This window comes from Arvicola amphibius, chromosome 5, assembly GCF_903992535.2.
Source record: "Arvicola amphibius chromosome 5, mArvAmp1.2, whole genome shotgun sequence".
In the NCBI taxonomy this organism is placed as follows: Eukaryota; Metazoa; Chordata; class Mammalia; order Rodentia; family Cricetidae; genus Arvicola; species Arvicola amphibius.
The window spans coordinates 55,581,350-55,598,687 of NC_052051.1; the positions used below are offsets into that span (position 1 = coordinate 55,581,350).

At 54.1% G+C, this 17,338-nt stretch overlaps 1 protein-coding gene across 1 annotated transcript in view; it reads left to right on the plus strand.

The window, feature by feature from the left end:
• Positions 1 to 428: 428 nt before the first annotated feature.
• Positions 429 to 17,338, plus strand: part of Sptbn5 (spectrin beta, non-erythrocytic 5) — a 41,500-nt gene continuing 24,590 nt past the window's right edge. Inside the window, 21 exon segments of the mRNA XM_038329681.1 lie at positions 429 to 548; positions 710 to 877; positions 2,782 to 2,898; positions 4,552 to 4,709; positions 5,148 to 5,376; positions 6,376 to 7,007; positions 8,652 to 8,790; positions 8,895 to 9,127; positions 9,378 to 9,531; positions 9,646 to 9,846; positions 9,959 to 10,216; positions 11,172 to 11,298; positions 12,338 to 12,426; positions 12,507 to 12,650; positions 13,358 to 13,510; positions 13,803 to 13,933; positions 14,159 to 14,398; positions 15,144 to 15,431; positions 16,329 to 16,569; positions 16,704 to 16,843; positions 16,981 to 17,080. Coding sequence (XP_038185609.1) covers positions 438 to 548; positions 710 to 877; positions 2,782 to 2,898; positions 4,552 to 4,709; positions 5,148 to 5,376; positions 6,376 to 7,007; positions 8,652 to 8,790; positions 8,895 to 9,127; positions 9,378 to 9,531; positions 9,646 to 9,846; positions 9,959 to 10,216; positions 11,172 to 11,298; positions 12,338 to 12,426; positions 12,507 to 12,650; positions 13,358 to 13,510; positions 13,803 to 13,933; positions 14,159 to 14,398; positions 15,144 to 15,431; positions 16,329 to 16,569; positions 16,704 to 16,843; positions 16,981 to 17,080 — 4,053 coding nt within the window. The 5' untranslated portion in view covers positions 429 to 437.

The window sequence follows — 17,338 nt, forward strand, 5'->3', positions numbered from 1 at the left end:
CAACTGCCAAGGTGAGCAGGCCCTGTCTTCCTTCTGTGCCAAAACCGAGCCAAAGAACAGGGGGCAATGGCTGTGGTGGTAGGACTAGCGGGGGTTCGGAGAAGAATCTGGGGGTGTGTGACTCTGGGTCATTCAAGTGCAGGCTACCAGTCAGGCTTTTTATCTAAATAGGCTCCACCTCATATTCCTGTCCTTCATGGGAATAATGCAGCAGGACAGGGCCTCGGGCTTCTGGCAGGAGGTTCGTCAGTGCCCACAGTGCTTCCCAGCCTCAATGCTCCCACCGTCTCCAGACACAGGGAGATGCCAGTTGCCATTCATCCTCCAAGAGCTATAGGGGTCATAGGTTGCTTGTCCCTTCAACCCTCTAGTTCCTTGGCGTCTCTGAGGAAGAGACTCAGGCCCGCAGCTCCATCCTGCTGAGTCCAAGTTTGGCCATGGACTCTGAGTATGAGATCGGCCATGTCCGCAAGCTCCAGGCTCAGCATGCGCAGATGCAGGAGAAGACCTTCACCAACTGGATCAACAACATCTTCCGACTGGGCCGGGTATGTATGGCCTGGGAACCTCCAGTTCCGGTCAGCGACCTGGGAACCTGCTATGGGATCCCCTGCCTGCAGCTCTTCTGGCCTGCTCCCTCCCAGGCTTTAAAGTGGGGTGGGCAGGAGATGCTGGGCCGATCCCACATCTGCCCCAATCCACTCCTCAGGCGGGTATCAGAATCCAGAACCTGTATGCAGAGCTTGCTGACGGTGCCCACCTCCTGCGGCTGTTGGAGCTTATTTCTGGGGAGGTCCTGCCAGCGCCCAGCCCAGGCCGCCTGCGTGTGCACTTTCTGGAGAACAACAGCCATGCACTGGCTTTCCTCAGGGCCAAGGTGTGTTCTTGGAAGGGTTTTTGGGTGGATAGCTGGGTGAGCAGCAACCAGAGGCCATCATATGAGGACTAGGCCTCAGGCAGAGCAGGAGAGCTGGGCCTGAATACCAGGTGCAACCGAGGCACAAGAGCCAGCACAAAGCTCTCCTTGCACAGTGCACTTGACTTAGGCCACCAGCTGGCCACAGCAGGAACAGTCTGCATCCCAACAGGACAGAAAGCATCTCTGTCTAATAAGGGAGGACTGCAGGGTTCTTTGCCGAAAGAATCTGAGTGTTCGTGAACTTCTCTCTTCTTAAAACTGGACATGTAGATCCATAATGATTTATCAGGCGAGATGCATGGTCAGCCACGTAGCAGAGTCTGGGGGGAGGGGGTGTCCACAGGAGGCTACCATAGAGAAGGGTTCAGGAGGGCACCAGAATCACCTGGGGAAGAGACGAACCAAAAAGATGGGCCTTAAAAAGAGGCAAGAGTTCCCACAGCACAGAGGGCCTCTCATGACCAGTACCGCTGGTCTGTTGCCACATACACATATATAAACACACACCACCATCACACCAAAGTCTGAATATTTACTGATTTCCTGCCATCGCAATCGAGTTCATTGATTCGCTGATATTGCTAAACCTAAAGCTGGGAGAATTGACCCTGGAGAGCTGGAAGGAGCAGACGAGCGTTCCTTTAGCCAGGTGTCACACCTTCAAGCTGAGGTGAATACAGAGTGGGCCAGGAGGAGAGAGAAGTGCATGGGTGCATCGCTCAGAGACCTGTGAGGTGCCGCTGTGCCCACAAGGTACAATACCTAGGGAAGCTCCTCACACAGGGCTAGTGACCAGCTCACAGCTGCTCTGGTCTTACAGGGTGCCTCCCCTTTGCTCATTCAGCTCATCGTTCCTACCTGGTAGACTGTTCTGTTAAGAACTGGGGTTGTATTGGGGAGCAAAACCAACACCCCACTACGGGAGCGGTGGTGTACATTAGGTGTATGTTTATGTCAGTAAACGGAAGCAGATGTGTGTGTCTAGGTGGGAGGGAAATGCATAATTTCAACTTCAAATGAGATGGTTGGAGCAGCCCATGTTGACAAAGCGACACCACACTAGAGGCTTAAAGGAAGAAAGGGGACTAATCATGCGGACGTCTGGGGGGGGGGGGGACTATTTTTAGACAGCTGAGACAGCCAGCCTGTGCAAGGACACTAAGGCCTGTGTTAGGATCAGGCACCAGGGATGCCACAAGCAAAGCCGGAGTCCTGATCTCACAGTTCTCCTCCTTGGTACCAAGCAATTCAGCAGAGAAGATGGAGCCGGGGGCGGGGGTACCAGGCAGATCCCATGAGGCTCTGCTACATCTGTCCTGAGTTAACCTGTCCTCTCCTCTGAGGAGAGAGATCTAGACCGGTGTTTTCACCCTTGAGCCACCCACTGTTTGCTCAAATGCAGACTCCTGGGCCCAGACTCTAGAGAGTCTGGCTGGGTGGAGATGGAGACCCTGGACGTCTAATAGCTCTCTTGGAGTTGAAATACCTACTGAAGACTGAGGTCTGGGGGCAATTCAGGGACCCAGCCATGCCCTTGAGATGCAGTGGCACTGGGAAAAGGAGGCAGACACTGGCTGTTGTCTATTTAGTTCACTCGAGAACGCTCATTTCCAGCACCACATATGAGGGTCCGCTACCCAGGCTGGTTTACCTGCTTAGAGGGCACCTGGGGAGGCTTAGACCAATGTCCCAACTATTCAGAACACCATTCTTTTCCTGATATTGTTATTGCCTGCTCTCCCTGGAGGACCGCTGGCTGGAGGAGTCCGGATTCCAGGACCCTCCCATCTCACAGCCTCCTGGACTCCGGGTTTCTCGGGAACAGAGGCTTCGTGGCTTAGCCGAATCACCCATGCCCGCAGGTGCCCGTAGCTTTCATCGGGCCAGAGAACATTGTGGATGGAGACCAGCCGCTCATCCTGGGACTTCTCTGGGTCATCATTCTGCGCTTTCAGATTTCCCATATCTCCCTGGACAGGGTATGTCTCACCCTCCAGTATGCCATGGCCTAGCCCAGCCCTGGCTTCACCTCAGGCCCCTGGGGACAGAGCAGTTCCACCCATGCTGATGATCCCACAGCAGACCCTTGGTGCTCACTGACTGAACTTTCACCCTCCATCCGGGGGCGAAGAACCCAGGGTGCTGCCATGTGCCGAAATAAGAATGGGGGTCAGGGGACAAGTGGCTTGCTGGTGAGGCGCAAGGTGGCTGGCCACCAACCCTTCCTGGCGTGTTACTTGGCACTGGATCCTGGCCACCTTCGCTGCACCACAATGCGCCATCAGAGGAAGTTAGATATAAAAAGGGACCCTGGCCCAGAGGCCTCTGAAGTCCTCGGGATCTTGAAGACCACAGAGGCAGTATTATCATGGTCTCCATCTTTTCCTGTTCCTCCTTCCCCCTCTGCCTGGGTCAGGAAATACAAGCAGACTTCCCTGATATCTATCAAGTTTCTGTTTTATGATTTCCAAAGCCGCACCCCCAACTCCACCTGGGTTGGGGAAGTCAAGCTGGAGAGTGAAACCCTAATAAAAAAGTCATGGGTCTGACATATTCAGGATGCCCCTCAAAACTCACCATCTGAAGGCCCGTGAATTGGCTCAGTGGGCAAAGGCATTTGCTGTTAAGCCTGGTTCCCTTGGCCCTCTGCAGCCACCTCAGGCCTTCTCTCTGCTCTACTGGGTCCCGGATAGTGTCCTAGCTTCTCTTACACACTTCTCAGCACCACTAGAGGAAATTATATATGTAAAGAGACTTCACCTCAGAAGTGTATGAAGATGTATAAACCCTAACGGTAACTGCCACAGAGAACAGAGAGCTGAGGTGAAAAGGCCTTGTGCCTGACCTACAAAGTTGGGGTGACAGAGTGTAGTGAGCCCTACCTTCCGTTCTGTGAGGCCTCAGGTCAGTTGGCTCCAGCCTGGCCCTTCAGAAGGGTTGTGAAGGGGCTGACTCACAATTCCTCTTCCGGAACTAGCTTCATTCGGAAGGGCCTTGAGGTGGGAAAGCATGAGAAAGAAGTGTACTAAATATAGTACAGTATACTAAAAATACCGCGATAGGGCATTAAGAGAGAGAGAGGGGCTTTCTTGTAAACCTGGAGTGTTAGATCATAGGCCTGCTCCTCAGACCTGACCGCAGAGCCTAAATGAGGCCACACCTCCCTGCCAGTCTCTCTGGGACAGAGTTATGAAACAGTTCAGGCTGTGACTTGACAGGCCTCAATGTATGTTGTGTGGCTCCTCTATGTTCCTGGTCACATGTGCTATACTGAGCTAAGTCACATGCCTAAATCTTCCCACCAACCCTAAAAGGTTATTTAAAAAATTAAAAAAAAAAAATCAGACTTTTCCTTTCCTGAGGATCTGAGACCCTTTAGGAAGACCGCTTGGGGGTTTGGTCCAGAGATGAAGGCTGCTATCTGAAGAGGCTCCTTTGGCCCTCCCCAGCCATCCTTTCTTGGAGAACCCAGAGTGTCCCTGTCATCCCCACCCTCTTCTCTCCCTGTCACTCTCACTTTTCACTCTTAATAAAGCCCCTGTCCAGGCCTCTGAGCCCCCCTTGCCACAGCCTGCAGGCTCTGGTAGCTTCCACCCACCGCACACACCAACCCCACCGCCCTGTCCTGCCAGGAGGAGTTTGGGGCCAGTGCAGCTTTGCTGTCTGCTAAGGAAGCCCTGCTGGTGTGGTGCCAGCGGAAGACAGCCAGCTACACCAACGTCAACATCACCGACTTCTCCCGCAGCTGGAGCGACGGGCTTGGCTTCAATGCCCTCCTTCATGCTCACAGGTGCGTCTTAAAGCCTGAAGGCCTCCAGCCACTGAGCCCAGAACCCCGGGCTGGGATGCTGCCGGCTCTTCCACCCACCCTACCCTCCATGTCCCTAGGCTTGGAAAGAGAAGGACAAGTGGGGCCGTAAATGGAGAGTCCCTGGATCTGGTCCCTGCCCTAGGCCTGCCCCTCCTCCTTTCCTGCAGCTTTGCCTTTGACCCCTGCCTTCCCTACTTCCTGTGCTTTGTCTCTTCCTAATCCTCTCTCTAGCTAGTGTCTGTCTACCCCTTGGGATGCCCCACCACATCTTGTGTCCTGGCCCCTCTGCCACGCTAACCCTCCCACTTCTCAAGCTCTGCCTGTCCTCCCTCTATTGGAGGAAAAGCGCTGTCACACTAGCAGTAATGTAAGCAACGCAGGCCATTCTTCCGAGGAACCTTCCTGCTCTCTGCCCAGGCCAGACCTGCTGGATTATGGCTCACTGAGTCTGCAGCACCCTCTGCACAACCTCTCCTCTGCCTTCCGAGTGGCTGAGCAGGAGCTAGGCATCGCCCAGCTGCTGGACCCTGAGGACGTGGCCTCCCTGCATCCAGATGAGCGCTCCATCATGACCTATGTGTCCCTGTACTACCACTACTTCTCCCGCCTGCGCCAGGGGCAGACGGCCCAGAGGAGGCTGGCTAAGGTTGGTGATAAGAGGGGGCACGTCTGTCTAATTGGCTGTCCCTGTGCCTTACTGGCTCCATGGCCTTGTCCAAATCACCTCACTTCTTTGTGCTCCACATGTGGCATAGAGATGACAACTTCTGAGTGATGGAAGGCTGTCTGGGTGCCCTAAGGAGTGTTAGTGTTAGTGTTAGTGTTAGTGTTAGTGTTAGTGTTAGTGTTAGTGTTAGCATGGTGCCTGGCATACACGAGAAGCCAAGGGAGCAGTGACCCTTTCTGGCCTTCTGCCTCCACTGCCCTCAAAAACTGTTAAGCTTCTAGTGGAATTAAAAGGTTTAGAGAGCTGGCCAGGCGGTGATGGTGGCGCATGCCTTTAATCCCAGCACTCGGAAAGAAGAGGCAGGAGGACCTTTGTGAGTTCGAGGCCAACCTGGTCCACAAGAACTAGTTCCAGGACAGACTCCAAAGCTACAGAGAAACCCTGTCTCGAAAAACTTAAAAAAAAAAAAAAAAAAAAAAAGGTTTAGAGAGCTAAATCTTCACGGCAGGCATAGAAGAGGCTCCTGCAGCCGGCACTACACTGAGTCCTTGCTTTTGGGGGGCTCTCTCACGCTGTGGATGCGATGGTAGAGTCTGAGGCCTGGAAGGGCTGTCCTCAGGGTTAGTGTCCTAACGTTGGTGTGAGGTCAGAAACTGGGAACTGATTTAGGGAGTAGGGGCACAGGGCAGAAGGGGCCAGAAAGCTGAGGAGAGGCCAGCCTGCAGGCCCTAAACCCGCAGACGAGGCTAAAGGAGCAACGTTAGATAGAGCCCAGTTGCGGAGGGAGTACGGCCGTCTGAGGGTACAATCCCTGCCACTCTGCTGGCTACAAGGGGGGTATTTTTGTGCATCCTCATCTAAGAGAAGGAACGCCAGCCTTACATGGACAACTCTGCCTGGCACTTAGCACCCGTGGTGGAGCTTTCAGACTGAGGCCCAGCCCAGGTGCAGCCTGACCAGTGCTCTGCCCTCCTCCAGATCCTGCTGCAGCTCCAGGAGACAGAAGCACTGCAGGCACAATACGCGCAGCTGATGGCCGACCTGCTCCGCTGGATTGGAGAAAAGCAGATGCAGCTGGAGGCCCGGGATTTCCCAGACTCGCTGCCGGCCATGCGCCAGCTACTGGCAGCTTTTGCCTCCTTCCATGCCCAGGAAAAGCCTCCTCGGCTGCAGCAGCGAGGAGCCGTAGAGGCCCTGCTCTTCCAGCTGCAAACAACACTCCGAGCCCAAAACCGAAGGCCGTTCCTACCCGGAGAGAGCCTGGGCCCTGCAGAACTGGCCCAGCGCTGGGCAGAACTAGAGAGGGCAGAGACCTCCAGGAGCCAGGCCCTGCAGCACAGGCTGCTCCAGCTAGAGCGACTGGATACTCTGGCCTGCCATTTCCGGCGCAAGGCAGCCCTCCGGGAAAGCTTTTTAAACGAGGCAGAGCAGATGCTAGAGCAGGCCAGAGACTCCCTCATCAACCCAGCCATAGGGGAGGCAGCTTCCCAGAGGCTGAGCATGTTAGAGGCTAGCATCCTGCCCCAGGAAGGGCGCCTCCAGGCCTTGGGCGAGATTGCAGCCATCCTGCAGCAGGAACAGTATCACGACTGGGCAGATGTGGCCTGCAGGTGAGCACCAAGCAAGTGAAACCATTTGTCCTCACAGCAACTGCCAGAAGAGCAGGGTGGTCTGTAACTTCAGAGAACTGCCTAAGAGATAATCCCATGGATGCACAAATCCACACCACATATAACTTACCCACGCTGGTAAAGCACTGGTCTCTCTGGTTAGCCTCTTATTAGTTAGCACACTCACTAAACAGGCATTTATGTGGTGCACACTATAACCCTACACACCATTATCACACATTTAGCAGTGCTGTGGGCAAGAAAAAATTCTTTCCCTCCTGAGGCTTAAAGGAAAACAAGAAAGAAAATAAATCAATTAAGTGTGTGAGAGCAGTTTTAAAAATTAGGGGCTGGACCAGGTGTGGTGGCGCACACCTTTGATCCTAGCACTTGGGAGGCAGAGGCAGTCAGATCTCTGTGAGTTTCAGGGCCAGAATGCTCTACTGAGCAGGTTCTAGGCCAGCCAGGGCTACCTAGTGAGACCCCGTGTCAAAAAAAAAAAAAAAACAAAAAAAATTAGGGTCTTGAGTCTGTCTCAGTGTTATATGTGTATAATGCACAGGGCCCTTGGTTCAGTCCTCAGAAAAGAAAGAGGGAAGGAGGAAGGGAGGGAGGGAGGGAAGAAGGAAGGGAGAGAGGGAAAGAGAGAAGGAGAGAGGGAGGGAGGGAGGGGGGGAGGGAGGGAGGGAGGGAGAGACAGACAGACAGACAGACAGACAGACAGGAAAAGCAAGCAAACATAGGACTATGAGAGACCAAGGCAGGAGGCTGTCAGTTGACTTTTGGTTAAGATCAAGGAGAAGAAAGTGAGCTGGTTGTGTTTATGTGGGGTGCAGACTGTCCTAAGCAGAGGGAATGGCAAGAATAGCACCCCAAGGTAGTTATACACCTTACAAGGTTGAAAAGTAGCATGGGGGTAGTAGCTAAATGACCAAGGCACAGGAGATGAGGGAGAGGGATGGAGGTTAAGCTGGGCCTTAAATAGTAAGGCAAAAGCATTTTGGTGGATTTTTTTTTCTTTTCCTCAGAAAGCTAGGAGATCACTGCGTCTTGAGCAGAGGAGTAAGCCACTGTAGGCTTGGTGCCTGTGGTCACCTGCGTGTATGCTAGGGCAGGTTGAAGGGGTAAAGGCTGAAGTAAAGAGCCCTTTATGAAACTGGCATAGAATCCTGTGGGGAAAGTAGTGGGGTGGCAGAAAGTGCTGGCATTCTGAATACAACTTCCTATTTTGCTTTTGAGGCAGGGTCTCACAGAGACAGAACTCACTATATAGACTAGGCTGGCCTCAAAACTGGCAATTCGCCCTCTCCTCCTGCGTCCTGGGATTACAATTGTGGTAGCCAAGATCAATTGATACATTTTGAAGATAGTACCCAACAGGATTTGCAAACAGATCCGGAGTTAACTGAGCTGTCATAGTTTTAGTCTGTGTACCTGGAAAGATAGTTTTCATTCATAGAGATGGGGACTAGCTGGGGGGGGGGGGGGTGAGAGGGGGCGGTAAGGGTCTGGACATCTGAACCCTCCAGGCTCCCTCTGACTGTGAACACACACTCCCAACCATCCCTGTCTAGATGTTCACATTCATACCCTACCCTGGCTCCCCAGGTAGGGACAGCCATGCTCCCTTGCCTTGTTCTCTAGGCAGAAGGAGATCACCCAGCGCTGGCAGAAGCTCCTGCAGTGTCTACAGGAGCAGAAGAAGCAGATCGCAGGCACGCAGGCTGTGCTGAGCCTTCTGCAGGAGGTGGAGGCTACCATGGACCAGCTTGGGGAGCTGCAGGTGGGCAGATCAGCTGAACTCGGGGAGGTCCTATCCCCCCACCTGCACGGGTGCTCACAGATACCCAGCTACTAGAAATGTGCTAACCACTCCTCTCTGGCCAGGTGCTGGCCAGCTCCACAGCCTGTGGGCCACAGCTGGAAGAAGTAGCCTTGCTGCTGCAGAGGCATGACCTGCTGGAGGCCCAGGTCTCAGCCCACAGAACCCAAGTGAACCACCTCGCCCAGCAGACGTCCCAGCTGGACTCCTCCCAGGGCACCGGTGTGCAGGTGCTGCAGGCTAAAGCCCTGGCACTGGTGGAGCTGCACCACAACCTCGTGTCCCTTGTCAGAGCCCAGTAAGAGCCGGTCCCAACTCCTCACCGGTCTGTAGAACTTTCCTGAAACTTTAATTATCTCCTGCCCAAGCAGAAATCTTGATCTGGCCACCTCCTCTACCCTGCTCCTGAGCCTCCAAGTCTCCGTCTTACTTGTTAAGCCATTCTGAGGAAATCCTGCCTAAGGGCCATGTCTGATGCAAGTGGGCAAGCCCCTCCCCGTTCTATGCTCTTCCCCAAACCCTTTCATGACCCTTCCGTCCCTCCTCAGACGCACCCGGCTGGAACAGACCCTGCAGCTGGCACAGCTCCTGCACAGCTGTGAGGAGGAGGAGGCCTGGTTGAGGGAGCACAGACAGCTAATGGAGAAGGCAGCCCTGGGCCGGGACCTCGCTCAGATCTCTACCGCTCTGCAGAAACACAAGGTGTCTGTTCACCCAGTGCCTCGCTCTGACATCCCGATCTCCTTGCCTGTGAGGCTTGGAATTCCGGGTGTCACCTCTCCCTCCCTTCACAAACCACACCCCTAACCCTGTTAGGCTCTGGAAACCGAACTCCATCGCCACCAGTCTGTGTGTGCAGATCTCATGCAGAGGGCTCGCAACCTCAGTGTCAGAGGGCCCCCGACACAGCCAGATCCTCTGGAAAGGGCCGAAACAGTGCAGGGAACATGGCAACTACTCTGGACTGAAGCCGCAAGGAGGCGCGCCCGGCTGCAAAGTGCACTGTTGGTTGGGCAGGTAGAACGTGCGGGATGGGGCGGGGCGGGGCGGGGCGCGCAGGGCGGGGGGGGGGGGACGAGCGGGGGCACCTGCACCTGCTCGCTCTCAACCCTTCCCCACCTCCCCACAGTACTTTTCTGACTCAGCCGAGGCAGCTTCTTGGCTTCTCCTGCGGCAGAAGCAACTGGAAAGCGCGTCCTGCGGGAAGGACCTGGCAGAGGCCGAGACCCTGCTGCAGCGCCACCTGCTCCTGGAACGAGGCGTGCAAGCCTTCCGGGCGGAGCTGAGCGAGCTAGAGGATCAGGCGAGGGCTGCCGCAGCCCTGGTGTCGCTCAAGGTACGCTCCTGAATCTGGAAAGGCCTCCGACTCCTGTCTCCTACACTACATGCGAGGCACACGCTACTCCCTGCCCAGAGCTGATCGTTCATTCCTCACCCCCACGGCCTCTCCCGTTCTCAAGTCTCAGGTCACTTGGAATTCTGTCTGTGGACACCAGACAAGGGCATCAAGGATAGCTGGACTTGGCTTGGTCTGGCCAGCATAGTTCAAGAACATGGAAGTTCTCCCAAAAAGCTTTTTTCACGGTCCTTCACCCTGAAGTCCCTTTTGGTTCTCAGATTTGACAACCCTAAAGATGTCCCACATCCCTCTCCCCTTCTCTGCCCAGCCCTGTCCCATGTATTCCTGTGGAGGCTGCATTTAGGGACTCCAGTCTGCTTCACCTAACACAGCCACGAAACTGGTAGTTGGACGGAGGAAAGACCTTGCCCCGCCTGCACACGGTGCCTCACGCTCCCAGACTTTATGGGCCCATCTCTCCCTTTTCCTTTGTGTTTACTCCCTGACCACGTAATTAATCGTTTAAAAAGCAGATCTATGTGTTAGCAAGTATCTAGAACACCACCAGCCTTTACAAATAAGTTAATCAAGATGAGATTGGGGGCAGGCTACTGCCTAAAGACCTCATCTTCTCTGGCAAAGAGGCCTTTTTGATTCTTTGACCAAGGCTGTTTCTAAACATGCACACGTTCCCCACCCCTGCACCTGTGGGGCTTCACTCCTAGTACTTACAATACACACACGGTGCATTTGGTCCAAGACATCATGGTTTCTTCCTGCTCTGTGCATCTGCCTTCCCAGTGTGATACTTATTAATAATGGGAGCCATCTCGTCCCTTTTGTGTGTTCCTGTTCCACCCGGTGCAGGCAAAGATGGAGGCCCCAGGCCTGGCCCCTGGCATTCTCAGTCTTTGCTTTTATCACACTCTCGCAGGAGAGGCTTAGAGTCTGCCAGGTGGGGAGCCACTTGGTCGCCTAAGCAGAACCTTGTCCCTCTATACAGGAGGAATCTCCAGAAGACTGGAAAAGGCTTGACGGAGACACAGCTGGAGAACCTCACGGTGGGACCCAGGTCTTAGCAGCAGCAGGCAGCCAGCATTCACACCAACAGATGCCCTTCTCCACCAGAGGTACAAGGTCATGACCCTTGTGAGAGCGACCAGGTCAAACATCTTCCCTGCAGCTGTGTCTAGGGCATCCCAAAGCCAAACTGAAGAAGTTCAGGGGAAGCCAATGTGAGCTCAGTAGAAAGAAGTAACTGGAGCTATCCAGAAACACCCTGTGTTGCTCAGAGCAGCCTGTTCCTGCTTCTAGACAGCCCAGGAAGGTGGTTTTCACACCAGCAAAGTTTAGATGAGATGGTCAGGCTGGCTCTGTGGAGTTTGAGGTTCTCCAGGTTCTCCTCTGATTTCTTCCCCTTTCGGTACCGATTCTTTTTGCTTGTTTGTTTGTTTGATTTGTTTTGATTTTGGTTTTTTGAGACCGGGTTTCTCTGTAGCTTTGAAGCCTGTCCTGGCATTCACTCTGTAGACAAATCTGGCCTCGTACTCAGAGATCCACCTACATCTGCCTCCCAAGTGCTGGGATTAAAGGTGTGCGCCACCACTACCCAGCTCTGTACTTACTGTTACGATGTCCATAACCCATTTCTGAGTAATCTTATTGCTGCTGCTGAAGTGCAGACTTGCCCAGGGACAGAGTACAGAAGATAGAGACTGGGTGCTCATCCATTCACAGGAAGGGGTGCTAGCCTGTGCTTCCTCTCTGCCTAGCTGCTACCACACCACGGCACTTCTTGGGCAGAGTCTAGTGGGCCTTGTCTTACCCTCTTTAAATACTCGGACCATCTGGCTTTCCTTTCCCCCAGACACCCACGGTGTCTGACATGACTACATGCCTTGCCTACCTACATACATCCCTGGATACTGTCCTATCTGTTCTGGGTCTGTGAGCCTTGCAGCCCTGAGAGACTTATGAGCCCCAATGGGAACGTCCAGTCTCAATCCTTTTAGTCTCTAAAAGCTCTTCATGCAGGACCAAGCACAGGGAAGCAATGGGCACCAAACAACCTTGACCCACCTTGTAGTGAGCTACTGAGTAGGGAAGAGGAGGGCCCCAAACCCCCTTTATCCTATGCTCTCAAAACAGTATGTATCTCTTGGCTTCCAGAAGAGGCGCTGAATACCTGGGAGCTTAAAGACTTGGGGATCAGCCAGAGCAGGATGCCCATCATTCACAGCATAGAGCAGAAACCCCAGGTACAACCACAGGCCCCATCTTGGATATCCTACTACTTGGTGGGAGCTAGGTGTGGACACACCGCCTTCCTTCTGCACAGGTGGCGTCTGCCCTGTGCCTTCCAGGGGAAGGCCCAAGGATGGCTCTTCAGACTGAATGTGACTTCAATGTAGACTCCACCACCATACTCCAGGCACAGGCTCACTTGAGACAGAACTATGAGAACCTATGGGCCCTGGCAAAGGTAATGCTCTTTGGTCAAGAAATGCCCATAGCTAAGCACGTGGCATATGTCCTTACTCCCAGGTACTTCCAAGATGAGATGATTGCATACGTCCAGGTGTTCTTGATCAGCCTGGGAAACACAACAAGATGAAAAACCCCAAAACAGTGAATTCATGTTTGCCTGGCATAATTGAGATGCTAGGGTTCAATCCTTACACCAAAAGAGAGAAAGGATGGGAAGTTAACCATGCCCCATCATAAGCTAAGCAATATTCTCAACCTTTGGGTCATGACCCCTTTGCTAGGGGCGGGTGTCAAATGACCCTTTTACAGGGGTCACATATCATATATCCTGTCTATAAGATCTTTACAAAGGTACAATACAAGATATGCAGCAAAATTATAGTTATAAAGCAATGAAAATCATTTTATGGTTGGGTCACCACATAACTGTGTTAAAGGGCAGCAGCCTTAGGAAGGGTGAGAACCACTAGGCTAGAGGCTATATATGATCCCAGGAACAAGGCAGTGACTGACGTGTTCCCTGGTCTAAAAGAGCTTACATTATTACCAGGATCTTTAAAGGGATGTGATACGATTGTGGAGTAAAGACTCGATCCTCCTAGTGGCTTGGGATAAGCAGGGGTACACCCAGGACCTCTCTGAGTGCCCTCCCTTCCCGTGGGGGCACTGACCCTTCACCCTGACCCGGGGCTGCCCCTTCAGCTTCACAGGGCCCGGCTAGAGGAGGCAGTAGCTCTGTTTAGCTTCTACAACTCCTGTAGGGAGCTCCAGTCCTGGCTGGAGGAGCAGACATCCCTGTTCCGAACACTGCAGCCCAAGGGTGACAACTTAGAGGTGGCACAGCTCAAGTGTGAGGTAAGCGGCCGCGCTAATGGAGACCGCCCGAAGTTTCCGCCACCCTGGCGTTGCTTCTGCCTCCCTATTCCTCACTGTTTTGCCCCGTTTTTCATGTTTGCTCTGGCCCTGTCTGGGGAGGGTCCCACAGCAGCAGGCCTGACGCTGAGGCTAGGGACTCAGATGCTTTCTGTCTCAAGGCCAGCAGGATGAGTGTCTTAGAGCCAACCATCCCAAGGCCCTTTGTGGTCCAAAGAGGGAATGGGGAGAGAAGAGCCTGTCTCCCAGGGCTCTGGGTCCTTCTTCTCCGCAGAACTTTCTCGTGACCTTAGCTGTCGAAAAAGGCCACTGGGCCGAGGTCATCAACACCACTGAACAGCTGAAACAGAGATGTCCAGAACATACCTCGAAAATCCAACAACAGGAGGAGGACCTGAACCAGAGGTGACAGTCAGGGGTAGGGATGCAGGTGGGGCAAAGCCCTTGCTTGGTGCCTCTCACCATACCAGGTAGAGGGGCTAGGTGGTGTCAAAGATAGTGAGGAGTGGGCAGAGGACCACCAGTCTAGAAGCATCTGTCCTGCTAGGCTCTAAGACCTCAGTGGCTTAGTGTCATTGGATGGATGGGAAGTATCCTTGTGATGGATACATTCCCGCATCCTCCGCTCAGGTGGCAGCAGCTAGAGGCCCTGAAGGAGGAGAAAGGCCTGCAGCTCACACGCAGCGTGGAGGCGCACCATCTTCTACAGAAGTCTGAACCCACACGTGCCCAGCTGCTAAATGTGATAGGCAGGCTGGAGGCTCTGGGGCCAGGAGGCTCTGAGGACAGTCACCGTACCCTGAAGCAGATTCAGCAGAAGGTCCTGGTACTGGAGAACAGGATCTCCTACCTCCAAAGAGCAGCCATCGAGTATGGCCAGTTTGGGGATGGTGGTGGTGGCCGGGGAGGCAGTGAGGGCAGAGGGAGAGAGGGAGGGTCCTAACAAAATAAGGAAGGGGCAAGAATGGGATGGGGAGAAGGTGACCAAGATGTGTATTGGAAGGATGCTGGCAGAAGGCAGATACTGTTGGCATGAGAAAGTGCTCTCTTGACCTGCACTGGCAGGTTGTTCTTCAGTGACAAGCCTCGAGTGAGAGGGCCAGGAGATGAGAAGATAAAGACCAAAAAAACTGGGGTCGGGAGGCCTTGCACAAACTGCCTTATGCCAAGCGAATTTATTAAGAAGTACAGCATCTTGTATACTATTTGCAGGGAGAGAATGGCCAGGGTCAGAGGAAAGCTAAGTTAGACAAGGATGGCAAGAGAGCGCAGGATAGCTGACACAGCGGTCTCGGGACTGGTAACCACAGCATTTCAGAGGGGAAGACCTGGTTCCCAGGAACCGACACCTTTACTTCTTCGAGGCCCAGGCCCCACACTGGACCTTACAAGGTCTACCCCAGGCAAGGATACAGAAATAGCTTTCTCCTCGTCCTTTCATTAGGACTTCTGAGAAAGCTTTGGATGGGGTCTGGCTCCCATCACTCAGAGAAAGGGAGAACCCCAGGGTCATGCTGCTTCTAGCTAGGGAGGTGGGGGGACACCTTCAGGATTGTCACCACTTTCCCAGGAGACACAGGCCTGGGTACTGACTGCGGTGGCTATCATCCTGCAGGGCGAAGGAGTCAGGCCCCAGAGAGGGCTGGGTGCTTCAGGAGCAGGTGCTGATGCTGCAGGATCTGCTAAAGCAAGTGCAAGGACGAGTGGCCCAGCAGGTCCAAATCCAGACTGAGGCTCGGGTCCAGCAAGGTATCCTACAAGAGAGCCACAAGCTGCTGCTGTGGGCGGAGGGCATCCGGGCTCAACTGTGCAGCAAAGAGGAGCTGGAGGATGTGGCCTCAGCCCGGGAGCTGCTGAGGAAGCATGGAGGCCTACAGGAGGAGACCTGCCTGTGGCAAGAGAGGTCAGGACAGACCTGAGGGGGTGGAGTTCATAAAAGGAAGGTCGAGAGCAATGTCATGAACTTTTGATCATGAGCCAGGCTGGTATCTAGCGTGGCCCTGCAGGCAGAATTTCAGAAGATACCTCAGCCCACCTCAGGCATCCTGCACACTCTGGGAAGGGACCCCAGACACTGAGCTGCCAGAGGCTCTGAGTTCCAGCCCAGTCACTCTCCTTCAGCTGTGATAATGGTGCCCCCCCAATCTAGCTTCCCATTCTGAGCAGCGCGTACCCTGCTGGCCTCTACAGTCAAAGGGCCAAGGACCCACCAATGGGACTAAGATTTCTACGTCTCTTCCATCAGAAGTGACATACAGTCTTATGAGCAAACAGCCACCATGTACAACCCTCAGGTTGTCCCCTGCTCCAAGGAGCCTAATAGGTATCAAGTGGACCCTGAGAGACAGACACCTGCCTTCAAGACACTTGTCACACACACCCTTTAGGGTTGTAGCAGCTTAGAGGAAATGCTGGCTTTTCCTGCCTCCCACAGACATGCCACATGTTTTCAAAATGGGGGGGCAGCATTCAGCCTAAAGGGGCACCTGTCATGCTGGGTCAAAAGTTCCAGTGGCCCTGACAGCAGCCATGTGCGGACTGAGTGATGTTTTTGTTGAGTTGTACTGTCCCAGCATGCCACAGTCATCTACCTAGAGGACAGTGTGATGTGGATCCTGGGCATTCTGCCAGGCCTGTTGTGTTCCCACCTCTGCATAGGCCAGGCACAGCTGTCCTGTGAGAAAGTGAACCAGCAGGACTGAGCAGCCAGTTGCCCTCACTTCAGAGCTCTGTGGTGAAGGGCTGGAGGCGCTGGTGCCAAGGCGGGGTGGGCTGGTACTATGTCTGTTATTTTACACAGGCTGCGGCAGCTGGAGGCTCAGGCCCAGCTGGTGGCAATCTCAGACTCCCCACAGTCCCAAGAGGTGGCCCGTGCCCTAAGGCTCCTAGGTCAGCAGGGCCAACAGCTGAAGGCCCTATGGGGACAGACGGAGCAGAAACTTCGGGACAGGCTGGAGCTGCAGAGGTTTGGCCAAGAAGTGGATAGTTTCATTGCTGCCTGTACCAACCATGAGGCCTTCCTCCACCAGGACAATCTTGGGGTAAAGAGTTAGGGAAGTGAAACTGGAGTGTCGTCATAATGCCCCAAGAGGGAGCTGGCCTCCTTGGGTCCAGAAGCCAGGGTGGGCAGGGAGGTCCTGGGGATGAGCTGATTTCAGGTCTCTCACTGTACCAGGAGGATCTAAGGGAGGCCCAGAGCCTGCTGCAGCAGCACCAGGGTTTTGGGTGGCTCCGGAGCACCCTGAGATCTAGGGCTGAGGCCCTGCAGGCATGTGGTGAGAAGCTGCTTCTGAGCCAACACCCTGCTGAGCACAAGTGAGCCACCTGCCTGCTGCCTTCTCTCAGCACCTGGGCAGACTGCTGCCCTGAGGCTGGGTGGGGCGGGATTTCCTTGGACTGGAGAATGAGGGGTTCAGGGCAGTGAAGAGCCTTCTCCTTTTTCTGCACTCCAGGATCAGAGAGCTGCTCCACAGTGCCCAGGAACAGTGGGCCAGGGTACAGGAGAGGAATGAGCAGAGAAGGGAGCAGCTTCTGGCTTCCCTCCAATTGCATGTGAGTTCCTTGGCCACAGGAGACATCTGCAGAAGCGGGGCCCTGGAGCCCACAGCTGCGCTGAGCCAGTAGGATCTTGTTTACTGAGCCTTTCCCTACCTTGAAGCACATTTCTTGGGTGTTTCCAAGAGGAGGCTGGAGCTGTGCTCACTGTGCTTCTCAGAGAAGGATGCCTTGACTAACTGCCCCCTCATCCTCCTACACACCCGCCCTCACTTCTGACACACCAGAGGCTTGCATGGTGAAAGAAAGCAGCTG